This window comes from Lolium rigidum, chromosome 6 (assembly GCF_022539505.1).
Source record: "Lolium rigidum isolate FL_2022 chromosome 6, APGP_CSIRO_Lrig_0.1, whole genome shotgun sequence".
Taxonomy (NCBI): Eukaryota; Viridiplantae; Streptophyta; class Magnoliopsida; order Poales; family Poaceae; genus Lolium; species Lolium rigidum.
Window position 1 is genome coordinate 20027676 of NC_061513.1, and position 17775 is coordinate 20045450.

Below are 17775 nucleotides of genomic sequence, written 5' to 3' on the forward strand. Positions count from 1 at the left end.
TGCTATGACAATGGATATCCAAACCGCATATGGAAAACTACGAAGCAAAAGAGGAGTGGAAGGAAGAAAAGGAAAAGAGGAGAAGGGGATGAGGATTTGGAGAATAAAGAGGAAGTACACACTCGTTGAATCAACTTTTAAGAAGAGGAGCATCTTTTTCCAACTAGAATATTGGAAATTTTTGCTAGTGAGACACAACTTGGATTCAATGCACATTGAAAAGAATGTGTTTGACAACATAGTCAACACTTTGCTTGATGTGGACAAAAGGTCAAAAGATAATGCAAATGCTAGGATGGATATGAAGAGAATGAAGATCGAGAGAACATTTGCATATTGATGAAACACAAGAAAAACCCGACTTGCCGGATGCGATGTACTACATGGAGTCATCAAAGAAGAAGATGTTACGTAGTGCGGTGAAAAATGTGAGATTTCCGGACAACCATGCTTCCTCAATGTACAACAAGGTAAGGTTAGAGGAAAACAAGTTTGTTGGGCTGAAAACTCATGATTGCCACATTTTGTTTGAAGAAATCTTACCTCTGGCTGTAATGAAGACATTGCTCGAAGAAGTTGCATTGCCCTTGGTGAAGCTTGCCAAGTGTTTCAAGGTCATTACTTCGAAGATCGTCGACAACAAAGAGATAGCAATTGTTGAAGACCAGTTGCCGGAGATATTATGTGAACTTGAGAAGATTTTTCCTCCAACATTCTTCGATATAATGGAGCACCTGGTTATACATCTTCCAGCTGAAGTGAGACTTGCTCGGGCCTGTTCAATTCGGGAACATGTGGTCCACGAAATGTTCATTGGCAACATGAAAAGCTCGGGTACACAATAGAAGCCACCACTGAAGGATCCATTGCGAGAGTCATATTTGTTCGATGAGTGTTTGACATTCTGCGGTAGATATGTGGATGATTGTAACACCAAGTTCAACGGACCACCAAGACATGATGATAATTTGACTAGTAGTGCAAACAAAAATTGCGGCAAGTACCGACGATTTTTGGAAGACCATTATCGACTTGCGGTATTTCCGAACTAGATTACCTCGTCATGGACACAAGCACGAAGTATGTACTCTTCAATTATGAGCACATCGGTTCTTACACGAGAGAAGCATATGAAAGCTTTAGCTGCTGGGAAAAAGAGAAAAAGTAAAAGACAGGTAGAAGTAGAACATCACGGATCATTCCATACTTGGTTCATTGACCATGTGCGGTCTTTGCTTCTTAAAGGCACAAAATTGCCGGAAGATATTGTTTTGCTAGCAAACAAGCCTTACATGATGGTCAAGAAGTACAACGACTACTGCATTAATGGTTGTGTATTCCACACAAAGGAGTTTGCAGCGAGCAAAAGCACTCAATGTGATGGAGTTTCAAACTCATCTATGACTTCCAGTTATTCTAGTTCGAAAGATAAGAACCCATTAAAAGGAGAAGTAGAATATTATGGTAGAATAGTTGAGATTGTTGAGTTAAATTATTCCAACCAAGGAAGTGTTGTACTTGTTCAAATGTGAATGGTCAAAACCTGCTTGGAGTTAAAAACATCGCCAACTTTGGGATAACACAAGTAAACCTGAAGCGGTTAGAATTTGGATCAGAACCATTTATATTTGCAAGCCAAGCTAAGCGGATATACTATGTGAAAGATGCTGTAGATGATGATTGGTACTCTGATTGTCTGTCCTTCAATTAGAGATTACTTTGACATGGAGCCTAGAATAGACAGTTAGTTTGGGTATGACGAGTCCTGTTTGACATGTTCTTACTTTTCTTTGAAGTTACTATTATGTGCAGCAACAACTAATTCATTTAATATATGTGCGGGAACAAATAAGTCGGATACTCAAGAATGGAAGGAAAAGATGATCAAAGTAGGTGAAGTCATAGCAGTTGGAAGCAATGGTGATAATATGTTGGAAAGGTTCATACACATAGCAAAAGCTACTTGGATACTTGCCGGGGAACCAGCAAGTAAGTAATGAATTCTACATCTCAACACCTTTGTACACAACCAGTTTTGCAGGATTCCAAGATTTTTGTCTAACTATTACTTTTAAATATCCTTTGTTCAGATTGTTGAGAATAAAACTATATATGAACAACTAGAGGAAGATGAAGATGATGATGATGATGAAGATGACGAGTGATGAAGAGGATGATGATGAAGAAGATGGTGCCGAGGATGGGCGAGAGAGAAAATGATGGTGAAGGCTATGACAAGTGATGCAACTACTGATCCCGGTGATGAATATGAAGATGGATCAATTAAAATTAACAACACTCCGGGCTAGATTCTTGATCTATCAATGTTGTGTTAACGAGTATCTAATGGAAAGAAATATAGTATATCTAATCTGTTTTAACAATTATGGTTTTAGGCACGAGAAGAAGAGAAATCCCATAGAGGTCCAACATTACCGAAGGGGTTACGGAAACATGTTAATCCAAACTGTAAAATAGATGTGGAATTCAATGACAATGGACAGCCTTGTGGTCCAAACACCAGCCAATTCTCCAATTTTGTTGGAAGTTTAGTTAAAGGAAAAGAAATTTCAATGGCAGCAACAAGCTGGAGCAAAGTACCCAGATCTGACAAAATGCACTTGTGGGAAACTGTTAAGGTATATAAACCGCATTACATTTATTTCTCACCGCAATAACGGTGGAAAGGTTTTTTTGTCTAACTATTGCTACTTATGTATTGCGGGCATTCTTTAATGTTGAAGAAAGGCATAGGTACCGGGTACTAAAGTCTCGAGGTAAAAAATGGAAAGATTTCAAGTGCTACTTAAAGAAGAAACATTACAAGTCAAAGTTATCAATAGAAGAGAACGTTGCGAACGGGTGTGGCCAAAGACTTCCGAAGCTCAATGGGATTGGTTGGTGAGGCGTTGGAAGCAAAAAAAGTGCAAGGTGAATCATTACATTTTCAAACTTTCAATTTGAAAATGTATGCTTACTAATCTTACCATGAACTGAAAATGTAAACTTAAATTGCGAGAGATTGTCAAGGAAGAACAAAGCTGCAAGGAAAAACCAGCCAAATAGTACACACACTACTTTGGGTCAAGGAGCTTCGCAGTTGTACAAGATCAAACAGTAATAATCCAAACTAATCAATTCAGAATTAAATTTTCTGCATATTACTTTGTGTACAACCTTACCATTTGAAATATTTTTACAAGTTCATGAGGGCATAATCCATGTGATTTGCAGGAGATCCTAGAAGGTAAAAAAATTGGGAGGGCTGAGTTGTACAGGATCACTCACACTAATAGCAAAGGACTGCCAGTTGACAATTTTGCTGCTGGAAAAATTGTAAGTTTCACCTTCAAGTAACTACTGCCAGCACACATACTTGTTCTTGCAACAATACCTGCCATGACACTGATTTCCTTGTAGAATGAAATCAATAAGAAACTAAATGCCAATCCTGAGCTGCATGGGGAGGAACCAAATCCCAATGACCTCTATTCAACATTGTTTCCCAAAGCAAAGAAGTCAACAAGGTATGGTCTAGGCATGGTAGTTGGTGGAAAAGGATCGAGAAAATCTAGCTCAAGCACTAGCAGCTCTTGAAGAGAGTAGGAAAGAGACCGAGAGACCTAAAGCTTGTGGTCGAAAACATGGCGCGAAAGACCGATATCATAGAAGGGCGAGTTGAGTCAACTAATGCTAGTGTACCAAGCTAGCCGGAAAATACAGGACAACCAGACAACGAGCAACGACGGACAAGTGAAGAGGGAATGGAAGGTATTCCTACAATCCAGGTACACTACAAACTTCTTCATTCATGAGTAATTACATGGTCAACAGTATATTTCCATAAAGTCTGGTGATATCTAAATTAGTGATATGATTGAACCAATGTAGGTTACCAAACAAAATGTTGACAAAGTTATTAGCAGTGAGGTTACGGAGTTGCAAAGAAAATGTAAGACTCGGCTTCTTCTTTCATGATTCGTATTGTAATCATACTATCCGGATGGTGCAGGTAAGTATTTGATAATTTTGTTTAAATGCAGGAAACTAGATCAACTGAAGTAACACATGCAAAAAGAAGCCAAAAACATAGTCATACCTCGAAGTTGGAGGTTCTCAAGCCAAGGTAAAGTATCAACGGTTTCATGTCCACTTGGCTCCTAGATGGTCCTGTTAATTGTGTGCTACGATTGTTTAAATGCGGAAACTAGATCAACCGAAGTAACACATGCAAAAAGAAGCCAAAAACCTAGTCATACCTCGGAAGTTGGAGGTTCTCAAGCCAAGGTAAAGTATCAACGGTTTCATGTCCACTTGGCTCCTAGATGGTCCTGTTAATTGTGTGCTCGATTGTTTAAATGCAGGAAACTAGATCAACCGAAGTAACACATGCAAAAAGAAGCCAAAAACATAGTCATACCTCACAAGTTGGAGGATCTCAAGCCAAGGTAAAGTATCAACGAGTTCCATGTCCACTTGGCTCCTAGATGGTCCTGTTAATTGTGTGCTCGATTGTTTAAATGTAGGCCACCACAACTCATGAAGATAGAAGAGCCAGAAAAATAAAGGATAGAAAGAGTGTGAAGGAACCTAATAGTTCTATACCAAAGGTATGAGCTGCTAACATTGGTACTTTTTAAAACTGGTAATTGAATCTACCACCTAATCATACATTCATGCGACATTTTTGGTATTTGACGAGAAACAATTTATACCCATGAAACAACGTATAGCCGACGGGGTGTATACAGCCAGGAAAGTATGTTTAGCCAGGAAGAAATGTTTACCAATCAAGAAGAAGGGAATCATTCAAAGACAACCTACAAGCATCTAGAGGCAAAGGTACTGACCCTCATAGAATGAAAAATACTCTACAGAATATGTTATAATCGAGCCTTATAGAAATAAATAACAAAATATGTTATCTGCGAGACAGACTAGTGTGAACAAGATCATTAAATCGGTCAAAGTGGAGAAGGCACAAGAGAACAAGATGAAAAACGAGTGAGGGAAAGAAGAAAAGGAACAAAGGGACGAGTAAATGTGACAAAAGGGATGGACGTCGCTTTAACTTCACCAACAAGTGAAACAATAGTGGCTCTTGGCAGCGTGCGAGAATGCGGACACCGATGAGTACATAGAGGTTATGATCAACATGGTCTTGAAGAGAACCACGAGGTTACCACAAGCAAAGGGGAGAATGACGCTACTCGGTGAAGCTGAGGCACACTCAATCCAGTGGCCAAGGAAGAATGTAAGTTACACTTGCCTCTTGATCAATACTGTAGAGTCAATACTGTAGTGTCATGAAAAAAACCATGTGAAACATGATCAATACTGTAGTGTCATGAAACAACCATGATTGTAGTATTGGTGCACTCTGCTGATATTTAGAGGAACTTCCATATATCGGGATTACTGCTTCCATGGATACCCAAACAATTGCTTGATAACTATCTAATGCTTTAACTATCTATGCATGTTGCTCGACAAACCGTGTTGTTGCTCCTCACCATGTACTCGGTGGTTGCTTATAGTTGGAAAAGCATGTGTATTGATACGATGACCTCTGTGATGCTTTCCAATCATCCTAGCCTAGCTTGTTGCCTATCGGTTGGTTGTTTGAAATGAATTGCTTTGCGGTAATGACTCTATTACTTCGTTTCTCAAGCTATAGGGATGCCAACTATTGTTGGGGACCATAGCTTCATTTTGAACCTTGTTGGGTAATGCTTGCGGGTCGATGCATGAAGAAGTGGACATGACTCATGCATCAATTGTGAGCAGCATGGACAAGAACTTGCGCATTCATTCCGGATCGGATGGTAGGGTGTTGACATTGCGGGAGCAAGCAGCGAATCGGGATAAAATTAGGAGAACGGATAACCTAAATGACAGTCAAAACCCCGACAGAACTAAGAGGAGGAGAACCTTCACCTTCAAGTCAAAAGCCTCCATAGCTTCTCCAGTCCGAGTCGATGAATTGTCGGATGATGTGTGACCAGGCTGGATGATGCTTTCAAGCTGATGAATTTGTATGTTATCTAATGATGGATGATGCTGGATGATGTTGATGATCGCTTATGACTGAATGCTTGTAAGTTATCCGATGCTCGGATGATCATGTTTATGATCTGCTTATGACTGAATTCTGTTTATGACCGAATGCTTGTTTGTGTAATTGTAAGTTAAATACCTGGATGTTTCAAAGTGTTGACTGAATGCTTATGACTGAATTGTAAGTTAAATGATTTGACTGAATGTTCATGAATGCTGCCTACAAAAGAAACAGCGGCATTAGGCCTATATGCCCGAAAACAAATTTGGAGGCATTTGCGAAATGCCGGCAAAAGCTTTGAACGGCATTTCCACCTTGTGCCGGAAAAAGGTTCCGCGGCGTCACCACCTTGTGCCGGAAAAAGATTCGGCGGCATCTCCGGAAAGTGCCGGCAAAAACCTTCCACGGCACAATCGAAAAGTGCCGGCAAAACTCTTAACGAGCAAAAACTGATCTGCCTGAAATAGCTATTACTCGGCACCAGTATTTGTGCCTTGAATTACATACCGCGGCATCTCACGAAAAATGCCGGCAAAGAGCAATCTCGACTGGAATAAACGCAGCACTTTTTTTTGTGCCTCGAAAAACCTTTGCCGGCACTTTTGGTGCCTTTGCCGGCACTTTTTTGTGCCGGCAAACTGGGTACCTGACGCAGTGTGACCTGCAGCTCAGGGCAGATCTCTGACGAAGTTGAAACGCCCAGCCAGTCGATCACACACAAATTAAAGGTCTCGATCCAAATTTGGAACAAAGAAGGAATTTACGGTCGGATTATCTGAGTAGTGGATTCAGGCAGCCCAATTAACGAGGCAAAATTTTAGGAACAAACCCATGCTAAATGATACGGTAGGAAAGCCAAAGGAATGTCAGCTGCTACTACTAGTACATTACACTGCTAATTCTCAGTTCTCGGTCTGGATGTTGTTTACAATACCAAAATAGAGTAGAGTGATACTACTACAAGCCAGCAAAAAGAAGAGATTGTGCTAGATATACTCTGTACAGTTTATATCCTGGGATTGAAGAGTGATACTACTAGGTATAGAGAACGGGCCGTCGGTCCGTTGGCTAGCTCTGCGGGAGCGCAGGCTGCCGGCCAGCGTTCGAGTCCTGGTACTCCCGCTGTGCACTCATGGAGTTTCTTCTATAAAAAATGCCAACAGGTGCTAGTGCCTGGGTTGGTCTCATTTTTTTTTTTTTTTTTTGATACTACTAGGTATAGGTCGATGGGAAAGGTGGATGGAAGTCGATGGTCCATGGCGGAGAAGATTGATTGGGGAAGACGGGTGCTAGGAAGAGAAGGAGAAGAAGGAGCGCTTGGTGGGCACCCTGCCGACGGCCTTCATGAAGTTGGCCAGCTCCAGGACTCTGGCTGTCTTGGTACCCCGCACCGCCTCCGCCGACGCGCGCTTCTCCTCCGCCTTCCGCCGCGCCCGTGCTACCTCGTTCTGCGCCTTCTCCGTCGCTTTGGCGCGCTCCTCCTCTAGCTTCCTCTGAACCCCCAATTATTTATTTCAGTCGCATGATCGATCGATCGTACCAAAGATCGAATGATTAAGATGGAACCGATTGATTTCGCTATATTACGTACCTCGATCTTGCTGAGGTACGTGGTGGCCTTGTTGATCTGCTGGCTCTCCCACCCGTTGATCACCACCTCCTCCCGCTTGAACTTGCTGTTGATCTTGGCCACCTCCTCCGCCTGCCACGCCGCTACCTTGGCCTCCGCCTCGTCCTTCTTCACCTGCCGCACCTCCACCACCTCCTCGGACGTAGGCGCAGGCGCCCGCGGTAGAGGGCAGCCGGGGTCCGCCACGATGGCCAACGGGTTGGTCTCCCGCTCAGGCTCGTGCTCCCCGATGCGCGCCAGCTGCAGATCGTTGCTGGAGCCCCCCGCGTCCACCATGGCCGTGAACTCGCGACTCATGCTGGCCATAAACTGCTCGTCCGAGTAGGAGGACAGCGAGCGCTGGCTAGCCACGTCCCAGGAGGGCTGCCGCAGCGGCGTCGGCGCCGGAGACGGGTGGATGTCCCGGAAAGTCGTCCCGTCGGCGTCCACGTCCACGTCATCCTCCGCCGGGGCCGACGGCGTCGCCAGCCGCTGAAGCCGGTCGCTCTCCGACATGGATGAGCTTAATCGGAGCAGTTGATTGATTCAGAGCACCGAGCCGATAGATAAGGGGATGGGACTTTCTTTGGTTTATGTATAGTGAACGAACGCTGAGCAGAGGGCCAGCACGCATTCGGGTAGTGTACCGTGTCTAAATGGCCATCACCATCACCATAAGTGAGCCTAGAGATAGACGCTTGGCCCATAAAAACAGTAGTACAGGTGTTTTTGCTCAATTATTTTATTTCTAAGAAATATGTGCATTATTATTGCAGTGCGGTGATTTAACTGTAGAACAAACTATTCTCTTTTTCTACGAAACTGCATAACAATCACTAGTAGAAAAAGAGGCTTCCGTCCACCCCCATTAGTCCCGGAAATATTCGAACCGCGACTAAAGGGGGCTTTAGTCGCGGTTCGGGAGGCGACCCGCGACTAATGATCCATCCGAGACGAAGGGTACACTTTAGTCGCGGTTGGTAACACCAACCGGGACTAAAGGGCTATGGAGGGATGCGGCCGGCGGAAAAACCTTTAGTCGCGGTTGGGGACACCAACCGCGACTAAACCGCGACTAAAGGTTTTTCCGAGTTTTTTTACTCCCACGCACCCTGCACCACCCCCCCACCCCCGTGGATCGCCTTTTTTTGGTTTGTAAAATACAAAAGAAAATGATAGAAAATTCAAAAAAAAATGTTTTCAGATTCTTGTATGTTATGCAACCTACTATTCGGAGAAATTAAGAAATTTGAATTTTCACTTTTTTTGCAAAAAAAGTTTAAAAAATGGTAAAACCGCAATAACTTTTGCATACGACGTCGGAAAAAAACGTATAATATATCAAAAAAATCCTGGGAAAAAGTTACATCCGAATTCACTCGGGTTTACCCGGTTAGCCAATTTTTAGATTCTCAAAATTCCAAATGAAAATACGAAAGCAGGAAGATTTTAGTTTTTGCTATAAATTATGGATTTTATATTTATTAAATTTTTCAAAAAAATAAAATTAATAATTGCATCCAGCATAAAGATTACTATTACTTTTACCCAAATTTTAGATTTTCAAATTTTTAGGTTTTGGCAAAAAAAAAGTTAATGTTTATTTATTTATTCACGATTATTATTACATCATTATTTTTGTTTATGAAAAAAATATTTGAAATTCAAACAATAAAAAAATGTGACATCGACCAACATGTTAATATGATTGATATGATACTAGTATCACATACATGTGCGCGTACCACTTGGATGCGAGACGGAATGGAACTCGGAAGTTAAGCGTGCTAGAGGTGGAGTAGTGGGAGGATGGGTGACCGAGCGGGAAGTTTGACCACGAGTAAGTAATTTGACTAGAAATAAGTGTAGTTAGAGATTGAGACTAAGCTATGCAAATAACTGAAATAATAGAAATTCTGAAAAAAAAAAGAAAAAAACGGAGTGAAAAAAAAATTAGAAATCCAAATAAATTAATTTTTTTTTAACGAAATAGCCTTTAGTCCCGGTTGGGGACACCAACCGCGACTAAAGGTCCTTCGCGCAGGCGCACGCTAGCCGCCCACGTGGATGGGCCTTTAGTCGCGGTTCGTAAGCAACCGCGACTAAAGGCCGGTGGCGCAACCACGACTAATGTCAGTTGCGAACCGCGACTAAAGGCTATTTTTCTACCAGTGAATGTGACGCACCAAAACCACTACTATCCTCGTTAGTTCATCTGGAGGAACCACACAACGACAGAGGAAACAGACGCCAAACCTGCTGGCAGTGAACAGCTGAACACACACCCTGTCGATGAAGGAAAGGAAAGAAACACTCACTGGACCTGACAACAGTGGATGCAAACCACCGAAAACAAAATATAGTGTACAGTAAGATACATGTTTAGCGCCGTGTTGCAGCCGTTACTGGTGTGAGCCTCATATGTATACAGGAACTGAAGTCAGAGCACAGAGCGCCTCAAGTAGACGATTACTCCGACGCTGGCAACGGCGACCCCGCTGGCCACGATACCTAGCCGGAGGGACGACAGGCCTCTCTGCGGCGTCGAGGTATCGACGAGCGACGAAGTGGACTGCACCCCGGTCTCGGACTGACCGTCCATGTGCAGTCTCAGAACCTGAAACGGTGTAGCAGCATGTCACAAAAAAGGATTGCGATGTACTACCTGAAAATTCAGGCATGTATATATACATGAGAAAAAAAAAGTGTATGATGAAAATACATATTCCCGATAGCGTTGGAATCAGGACTGATGTTGCAAGGCAAGCCTCGAAAAGGTTGCAAGAAGAAGAACAATGGGACAGATTGAAATGCTTGGTTGCGCTAATGTTGCAGCAAAACTCGGGAGGAAGCAGGTGACACACACACAACATCAGGGTATTGAACTAGAAAAGCAGAGAAGAATTAACCTTCCATCCAGCAGATCTGGCATGCTCAATTGCTGCGATGAGGTCGCTGTCGGTAGCAAGAAGAACTCTGTCACCTTCATCGTCATTGTACTGTAAAAAACAATCTTAAGTAAGATGCAGAATTTATCGAAAAAAATGTAAGACGCAGAAAGGTAAAAAAAAAGTCCACTGATTCTAGATAAAAGATTTCAAACTCCCAAGTTGGTCTGTTGCTCACTTAAAGGATCTTTACATAAGCAAAGCTCATGTAAAATACTTTCTTAAGATAAATCATGTAACAGAGCGTGACGTCATCTCAATGGACGGGAGAAGTGCAACTGCCTAACGATAAAGCACAATAGGTTTGGCAACATGTTTTAAAATAGTCCCATTTAACTACGGAAAATATGTTCTTGCAACAGAGAATCTTGACTTCTTACCAGAAGGTTGACATGTGCCTTCTCGTTTTCCATCCCCAATCTGTGTGTTACAGCAGACACAAGTGCACCTAAGGTTTCTGAAACTGCGGAAAGGAGGATTGTAATTAGAAAATATAGCAGACAAGCACACGGATATACTACATTACTGTTTCATCGGTAAACCACAATTTTAGAAGAGACAAATCCACCAACCGCAACTGAATCTATGCATCCGTCCTTCTCTATCTTCAATTTTGTAAGAGAATGCATTGCCAACATGAGGGGGTATAAGCTTTCCTCCAGCATCGTCTGATGCTACTGTACCATTATGGGATTCATCACTGCGCTATATAACAAAACACTAAATCAAACCATCTTCAACAATGTAAGAATAGATGCAGATAGAAAAAGAACAAACCTATGTGAATCATGTTCCTCTGCAGGATGCAAGGCAAGAGCTGAATCCCAAAACTTCTCAACCATAGTATTTGCCACATTGTTTGGTCCAGATGCTTCCTCAACCTGATGAAAACGAAAGGTCGGGAATGCAGGGTGATAAAAAATAAAGAGAACATATGTGTACGGTAGATTCAGTGACAATGTAACCGATTCTTACCATGGAGAGGGCTGCGTGGGTTAACTGAAGTGCATCCAAACATGCGACGATCTGTCCTCCTATTCAAATATTTAACTTAGATATGTACTACACAAAAAATAAACTTCTCTTTGCTGTTAGAATTCAGTACTTGCTTTTGTCTGCTACAGGAATATGACGAAATCTTCCATGTTGCATTGATTTTAGAGCCTCGAGGATTGATGTGTCACACGTAGCACAACCAGGACATGCACTCATGACCTTCGCAAATAATAAGGAATATTTAATCAACTATTGAAAAAAATGAGGAAGAAAACCATTATCGCTTAAAATCTGGATGTTTTAGTTTTTTCAGATTACCTTTTCTACGCGAGTCACCTCTGGGGACAGACTACGTGCTACCACCCGCCAAACCAAATCCTTGGAACTGCAGAATAGCCGTAATTCTTAAATGGAATACAGATCATAATGTATCGTACTCAGTATCTTAGTAGTAGGATTTAGAAAATTTGAGATGGGAAAACTTAAAATGTACACGACTTCGCAAAGAAGAACATACGTGAGAATTCCTTGTAACGTGCTCCCTGCCATGACAACCACCGAGTTGACGCGGTATTCTCTCATCTTTTTCGCAGCTGCAGTTACTGGGTCTGAAGGGGATACCGATGGAACACTACAAAGGATAAACGATGGAAATGTTAAGCCATAACAATAATTTACATGATACTTTTTCCTGGTAGTGTCTGTTTTACCTTGTATTTTCAGTTATGATAGTTGACAAGGATGGTTTGAACATCTGGCCTCGAAGATTTTCTATGAATTTGTGTGGACCTGAAGTAAGGAACCAAAGTTCAACATCGCCTAGTTAATTTACAAGGCCTGAATGTAATGCATCATGGGAGGTCATGAAAATTAAAATAAGTACTGAAACCACTCATATGAAAACTAACTGATAAAAGCAACCTGCAAATTCCGATTTCCATTGCCGTTCGACCCCTTCTATAGCAGCTGCTATAGCACTGCCTTGTTCTGCTGCCTTCTCCATTCTCGCAATTGCATCATAGAGGAATTTTGTAATGTCCAACATGCCAATGACCTCACCATGTTCCACTACCGGAAGATGCCTAAATTTGCCTGTGAACAGAAGCCATATGACTAAACGGAGACCGTGAAGACAAAATCCATAAAACTGTCAACATAAAACATGTGAGAAATTTCTTAAGAGAGTATTTTCTTGAACATATCAGTGCATGTCTTCGGCTATTAGCAAATCTGCAGTAAAACTAGTACTAAACATGACCTATTCGAAGTTCATACTAACTCACAAAATCGCAAATATATGGTGTTGTAGGTTTATGGGTTGCACACAACTTCAATAAAAAACTATAGCCATATGAAACCTGGGTAATGTTGACCCATACTAACTTGCACCCATCGTGCATAGCACACCCATGAACCATGTTCAAAACATGGAAAAACTAAACACGATAATAGCTGAAGTTAAAACTAGCAACTAATTCTAGTACTAATTTCGGTTTTGCTATGTCTCAGTCAAATGAGATTTTCTTAAGTCTAAGTCACTTATAAAAAAGTGCTTGAGTTGCACTTTTCTGTTAAAAAGTGCAATTGCACTTTTCTACCAGAAATGTGCAACTGAACCGAGTTGCACTTTTCTTTGAACTGCAGTTGCACTTTTTTGAAGTCACTAAGACTTAAGAAAATCTCAGTCAACTTAGACATAGACACACCCTACTAATTTTGGTAGTGGAGAAAAATAACAAGGAGACCTTGGACCATCTTCTGCAGTGCATCGGTGGCTGATGAGTTGGCCTCGACAAAAACAGGATTCCGCGTCATCACCTTGGCCGCATTTGTTTCCTCGGGCTTGAGACCCTCAGCTATCACTCGACCCGATACGTCCTGCAGGAAAAAAAATACAAATCTTCCATAAAGATATGATCTCAATTACTATTGATATTATAAAAAAAAACTAGATGCTCATCATTAGTCCTACCTAATTTCCTAATAACCAAAGAAAATATCTGAACATAGAATAATTTTAGCATTCCTATCTAGATGACTAAGATGAGTGCTCAGAGGGCTGTTTCTTGGCAGTTCATCTCAACGAAACGTCTGGAATATTTATGTTTCAGGGTCATCAACCCCCAGAAATAGCATTATTTCTTTTTTGCCCATCTTCCGTGAAGTTCAAATATATACTCTTTTTTTCAACATTACCCACGTTTCCTAAATACTCAAAGCCAATTCCTGAAAAATAAGATCATTTTGGCATATTTCATATCTAGATGACTGGTCAGATGACGACGCTGTCTTTTCAGTTCATCTCAACGAAATGTGGAGTATTTATGTTTCAAGCTCATCATCAAGCCCCGGAAACCGCATTATTTCGTTTTTGCCCATCTCCCCTGAAGTTCATGTATATACTCTGTTTTCTCAACCTTTCGTTCTCACCTCGGCCGTGACGATGCCCGAGAGTATCCCGTTGGCGTCGGTGAGCAGCGCGGCGTTGACGAGCCTCGTCGCCATCCTCCGGCACGCCTCGTACACCGTGGTGGCCTCCGGGAGCGTCAGCGCCTTGGCCAGCCTGAGCTGCTTCACCGTCCTCTCCTCCAACCACCTACGCTCAGACAAATAAAAGCCCTGATCAGCGCAATCTACACGGGAACAAAACCATCGGATGGAGCTCGCCGGAGACGTACGGCGGCGGTGCCTTCACGGGCGACTTTGGCTTGGAGGCGGCGGCGGGCTTCCCATTGGCGGTGGGAGCAGGAGCGGGCGGCGGCGGGGGCTTGCGGGGAAGGATGGCAGCGTGGTGCCGGCGAGGCTGCGGCGCGGTGGCGCGGGAGCACATGGATACGACGGCGGCGATCGCGGGTGGTGGCAAGGCCAGAGCCGAGGATTCTGTTTGAAATGGAGTCGAAGGCACGACAACACAGAGTCAGACAGGAGCAGCTCGTTGCCGGTCGCGTGCAGTACAAGAGGAGGAGCAGCTGTGGGTTTGTGAGGTGGTATCGCTGAGTTGGGTTTCTGGCCGTGGGTAGCTGGAGTCGGTGCCATGGTTTTAAAATCGTCCAAGTGACCGGTTCACTGGTTTTGCCGATACGTCTGAATTCTGAGCCGGCCGGTTCAACAGTGACAAAAGACCAGGGTGTCCTAATTAAGAAGTGCTGTAAGAAATTTTCAAAAAGAGTTGACCGCACATGGTATACTACATTGAGTAACAGTATATCAGAAAACCACGGTAGCCTTGTGGTATTGGTCTGTTTGGGCCTGTACAGGAGCAAGTGGAGTACTGATGTATTTCTTTTTCAGAAATCGCAGGAGATTTGCGAATCTTTGTATGAAACGGTAAAGGAGTACAACACCATCGCATGGTTACAAGGCAGAAGAGACCTAGGGTATGTTTGGTTCGTGCCCAAGTTTGTCCTGCCAATTTTTTCGCAGCCCATGGTATTTTGGTCCTTCTTTGGTTTGCTACCAAAATTTTGGGAGGGACTTGTATAGGATCTCTCCATTAAGTATGATCCATCAACTCAGAGAAATCATACTTTAAAAATGTGAAAAAATCTGAAAATAATGGACAATATGCATATAGGTTGTATCTACAGCTCCAAGAAATTTCAGCTCAAAATTCTATTGTGACTAGTGTCAGATCTGGTTGAATAGTATTTCACACTATTTACATCCAAATTTATCTTTTTGTCTCTCTAAGTGTATGTTGAATTTGAAGTTGCAATTTTTTGGCATTGCATAGATGTATGTTGTCATTTTTTCAGATTTTTTGAACATGTTTTGTCTTTGCAAAAAAAATCATTCTCGTAGATCCTATCTAAAACCTGATCCTACCTAAGTCTTCCCTCCAAAATTTTGGTTGCCTATGAAATCTTGCCAAATCTTCTCACATTTCCTTCACAAGTCTTGCCAACTTTTGGGCTAACCAATATTTTGGCTGTCAATGGTTGCCAAAGGGGCTGCAATAGGGCATGTCAGACCGTGTCAGGTCTCGAACCCTTTTAGTCCTGATTTGTATTACAAACCGGGACCAACGGTCTACCCTTTGGTCCCGGTTTGCCTTACCAACCGGGACAAAGTCCCCATCTGCCTACATATACCAATATTTTGGCTGTCAATGGTTGCCAAAATTTTGGTAAGGCATGCCATTTCATGAACCAAACATACCACTAGTACCCAACGCCCATCTTCGAAAGGACCCTAAAGAAGAGAATTTATAGGTAAAGTTGTCCGGGACATTGTCATGCACCCCAAAGAATTGAATCGTGGACAAAGCCGCATGAATTGTATAGGTAATACCATGCTCCGAGAACAATATCCGGCATTGTATAATATCGTGCGACACAAAAGTGATACTATCGCTAAGGTGATGGAAACTTTCCCACCAAATGTGGCGTTTAGAAGAAGTCTCATTGGTCCCAGACAAACATCATGGCAGGATTTGTTACAGCGTCTTGAGTTAGTTCAATTGACGCAGGGAGCGGATGTGTTTCGATGGAATCTTATTGGGAATGGTTCATTCTCAGTACCATCTATGTACAATTCTCTTGTTCAGCCTGATATTCCGGTCGGTAATAATTCAAAAATTTGGAAAATGAGGATACGCTTAAAACAAAAATCTTTCCATGGTATCTTCGTCGTGGGGTCATTCTCACTAAGGATAATCTTTTCAAACGCAACTGGCATGGAAGTAAAAAGTGTGTATTATGTCATCATGGTGAGACTATCAAACACTTATTCTTTCAACGCAAGTTTGCTAGGTCTATATGGTCAGCCGTTTAAATAGGGTCTACCTTATACCCACCCCGTAGTGTTGTCAATATATTTGGCAACTGACTCAATGGTGTGGATGTAAGGTTCAAGCGTCTTATTAGGATGGGAGAGATTGCATTATTTGGTCGCTGTGGCTATGTAGGAATGACAAGATTTTCAATAATATTTCTTCCTCTTTCATGCAGATCATTTAACGGTGCACCGCTATACTCTGTTCTTGGGTGCCTTTGCAGCGGGTGGAGTATCGAGACCTCTTTACGGAGGTATCTTCACGGTTGGAGGACGCGGTGAGGGATATTTGTTCCCAACATGGGTGGCAGCGTGACCTTCGAATGGCTCCACCTACCTAGTCTTTATCTTCCATGAACTTTGTTGTCCTTTTTGAACATCGGTGTGGTTTTGTAGAATATATTTGTGCGGTTGTGTGCATTCTAGCTATGCAGAGGTCGGGTCCATTACGTTAAGTAATAAAGAGCCCATTTACGAAAAAACAACCGCATCCACTATCACTCTATCAACACCCCTCACGCATGGATGTCACGAACCCACAAGTTGTCCACCAGGCCCTGCTGCACCGGCTGAGACCGAGCCGCTCCTAGCGGAACGAGCTCTAGCACGGAAGACACAAGTATGGGCATGCTATGCCCATGCACCTAGGGATCCTCCCAGAGTAGAGTGATTGCGGCATAAAACAACATGCATCGCTCGACGCCAGTGAAAGGTCCAAGCCAAACCATGGCTTGCACATGGCTCGTCCGCTGGAACCATAACCACCGCGCACGAAGAGCCGCACTAAGCTAGCACGGGTTGTGCAGGACGAGGCCGCCCAACTGTTTTGGTTAGCACACCTTATACCAGGACACCAAGCAATCCCCCCCCCCCCCCGGTGTCCTCCTTGGCAGTCTAGAGGAACCCCCTTCGAATGCGGTCGATAACTTGCAGAACCCAGGGTTCGAGATTGAGAGCAAGGAGCTGGTAAATGACCTATCCAGAAAAAACCACCTGCACGTAAGCCGTCCTTCCTTTGTAAGCCAGCAGGCTAGCCTTTCAGAATGGGAGCTTGGGAACCAGCTTGTCTATCAGGGGCTGTACATCAACCTTCGTGAGCTTGGTAAGCAAGAGGGGAAGAAATGTATACTTGCACGGGAAATGCCTAATGGGACACACCAAGGATGGCACGATCTCGTCAATGTTATTTGTAGAGCAGCGGCTAGGGATGGCCATACTCTTCATGTAGTTCACCATCGGGCCTTAAGCTCTCCCGAAGAAATCGAGGATGCCGAGGACCGTCTCCAACTCATGGAGGCACGACTTGGCAAACACCACCACACCATCAGCATAAAGTGAGACACGATGGCGAATACCAAACTGTTTAAGATCGGTGAGCAGTTGGTGTAGCT

The 17775-nt window shown here is 43.0% G+C and overlaps 2 protein-coding genes across 2 annotated transcripts; both read right to left on the bottom strand.

The window, feature by feature from the left end:
- Positions 1-6877: 6877 nt before the first annotated feature.
- LOC124662043 (remorin 4.1-like) lies at positions 6878-8245 on the bottom strand. Its single transcript, XM_047199929.1, has 3 exons — positions 7650-8245; positions 7281-7551; positions 6878-7103 (listed from the first exon to the last, which is right to left on the bottom strand). The coding sequence occupies exons 1-2, from the start codon at positions 8181-8183 to the stop codon at positions 7348-7350; spliced, it is 738 nt and encodes a 245-aa protein (XP_047055885.1). The 5' UTR covers positions 8184-8245; the 3' UTR covers positions 6878-7103; positions 7281-7347.
- A 1602-nt stretch (positions 8246-9847) lies between these two features.
- On the bottom strand, positions 9848-14441 carry LOC124662249 (CBS domain-containing protein CBSCBSPB3-like). The gene is made up of 14 exons (XM_047200108.1): positions 14290-14441; positions 14042-14207; positions 13357-13489; positions 12533-12703; positions 12322-12400; positions 12129-12242; positions 11930-11996; positions 11725-11830; positions 11591-11649; positions 11393-11496; positions 11188-11315; positions 10996-11078; positions 10577-10666; positions 9848-10284 (listed from the first exon to the last, which is right to left on the bottom strand). The coding sequence occupies exons 1-14, from the start codon at positions 14439-14441 to the stop codon at positions 10108-10110; spliced, it is 1629 nt and encodes a 542-aa protein (XP_047056064.1). The 3' UTR covers positions 9848-10107.
- Between the last annotated feature and the right edge of the window lie 3334 nt (positions 14442-17775).

Excerpts from the sequence above, each read along its gene's own strand:
- LOC124662043 (XM_047199929.1), bottom strand. The coding sequence starts at position 8,183 with ATGTCGGAGAGCGACCGGCTTCAGCGGCTGGCGACGCCGTCGGCCCCG. Across the intron at positions 7,552-7,649 it reads CGTACCTCAGCAAGATCGAG|AGGAAGCTAGAGGAGGAGCG; the intron begins GTACGTAATATA and ends TTGGGGGTTCAG.
- LOC124662249 (XM_047200108.1), bottom strand. The coding sequence starts at position 14,441 with ATGTGCTCCCGCGCCACCGCGCCGCAGCCTCGCCGGCACCACGCTGCC. Across the intron at positions 11,831-11,929 it reads AGGTGACTCGCGTAGAAAAG|GTCATGAGTGCATGTCCTGG; the intron begins GTAATCTGAAAA and ends TTATTTGCGAAG. Across the intron at positions 11,497-11,590 it reads CCCACGCAGCCCTCTCCATG|GTTGAGGAAGCATCTGGACC; the intron begins GTAAGAATCGGT and ends CGTTTTCATCAG.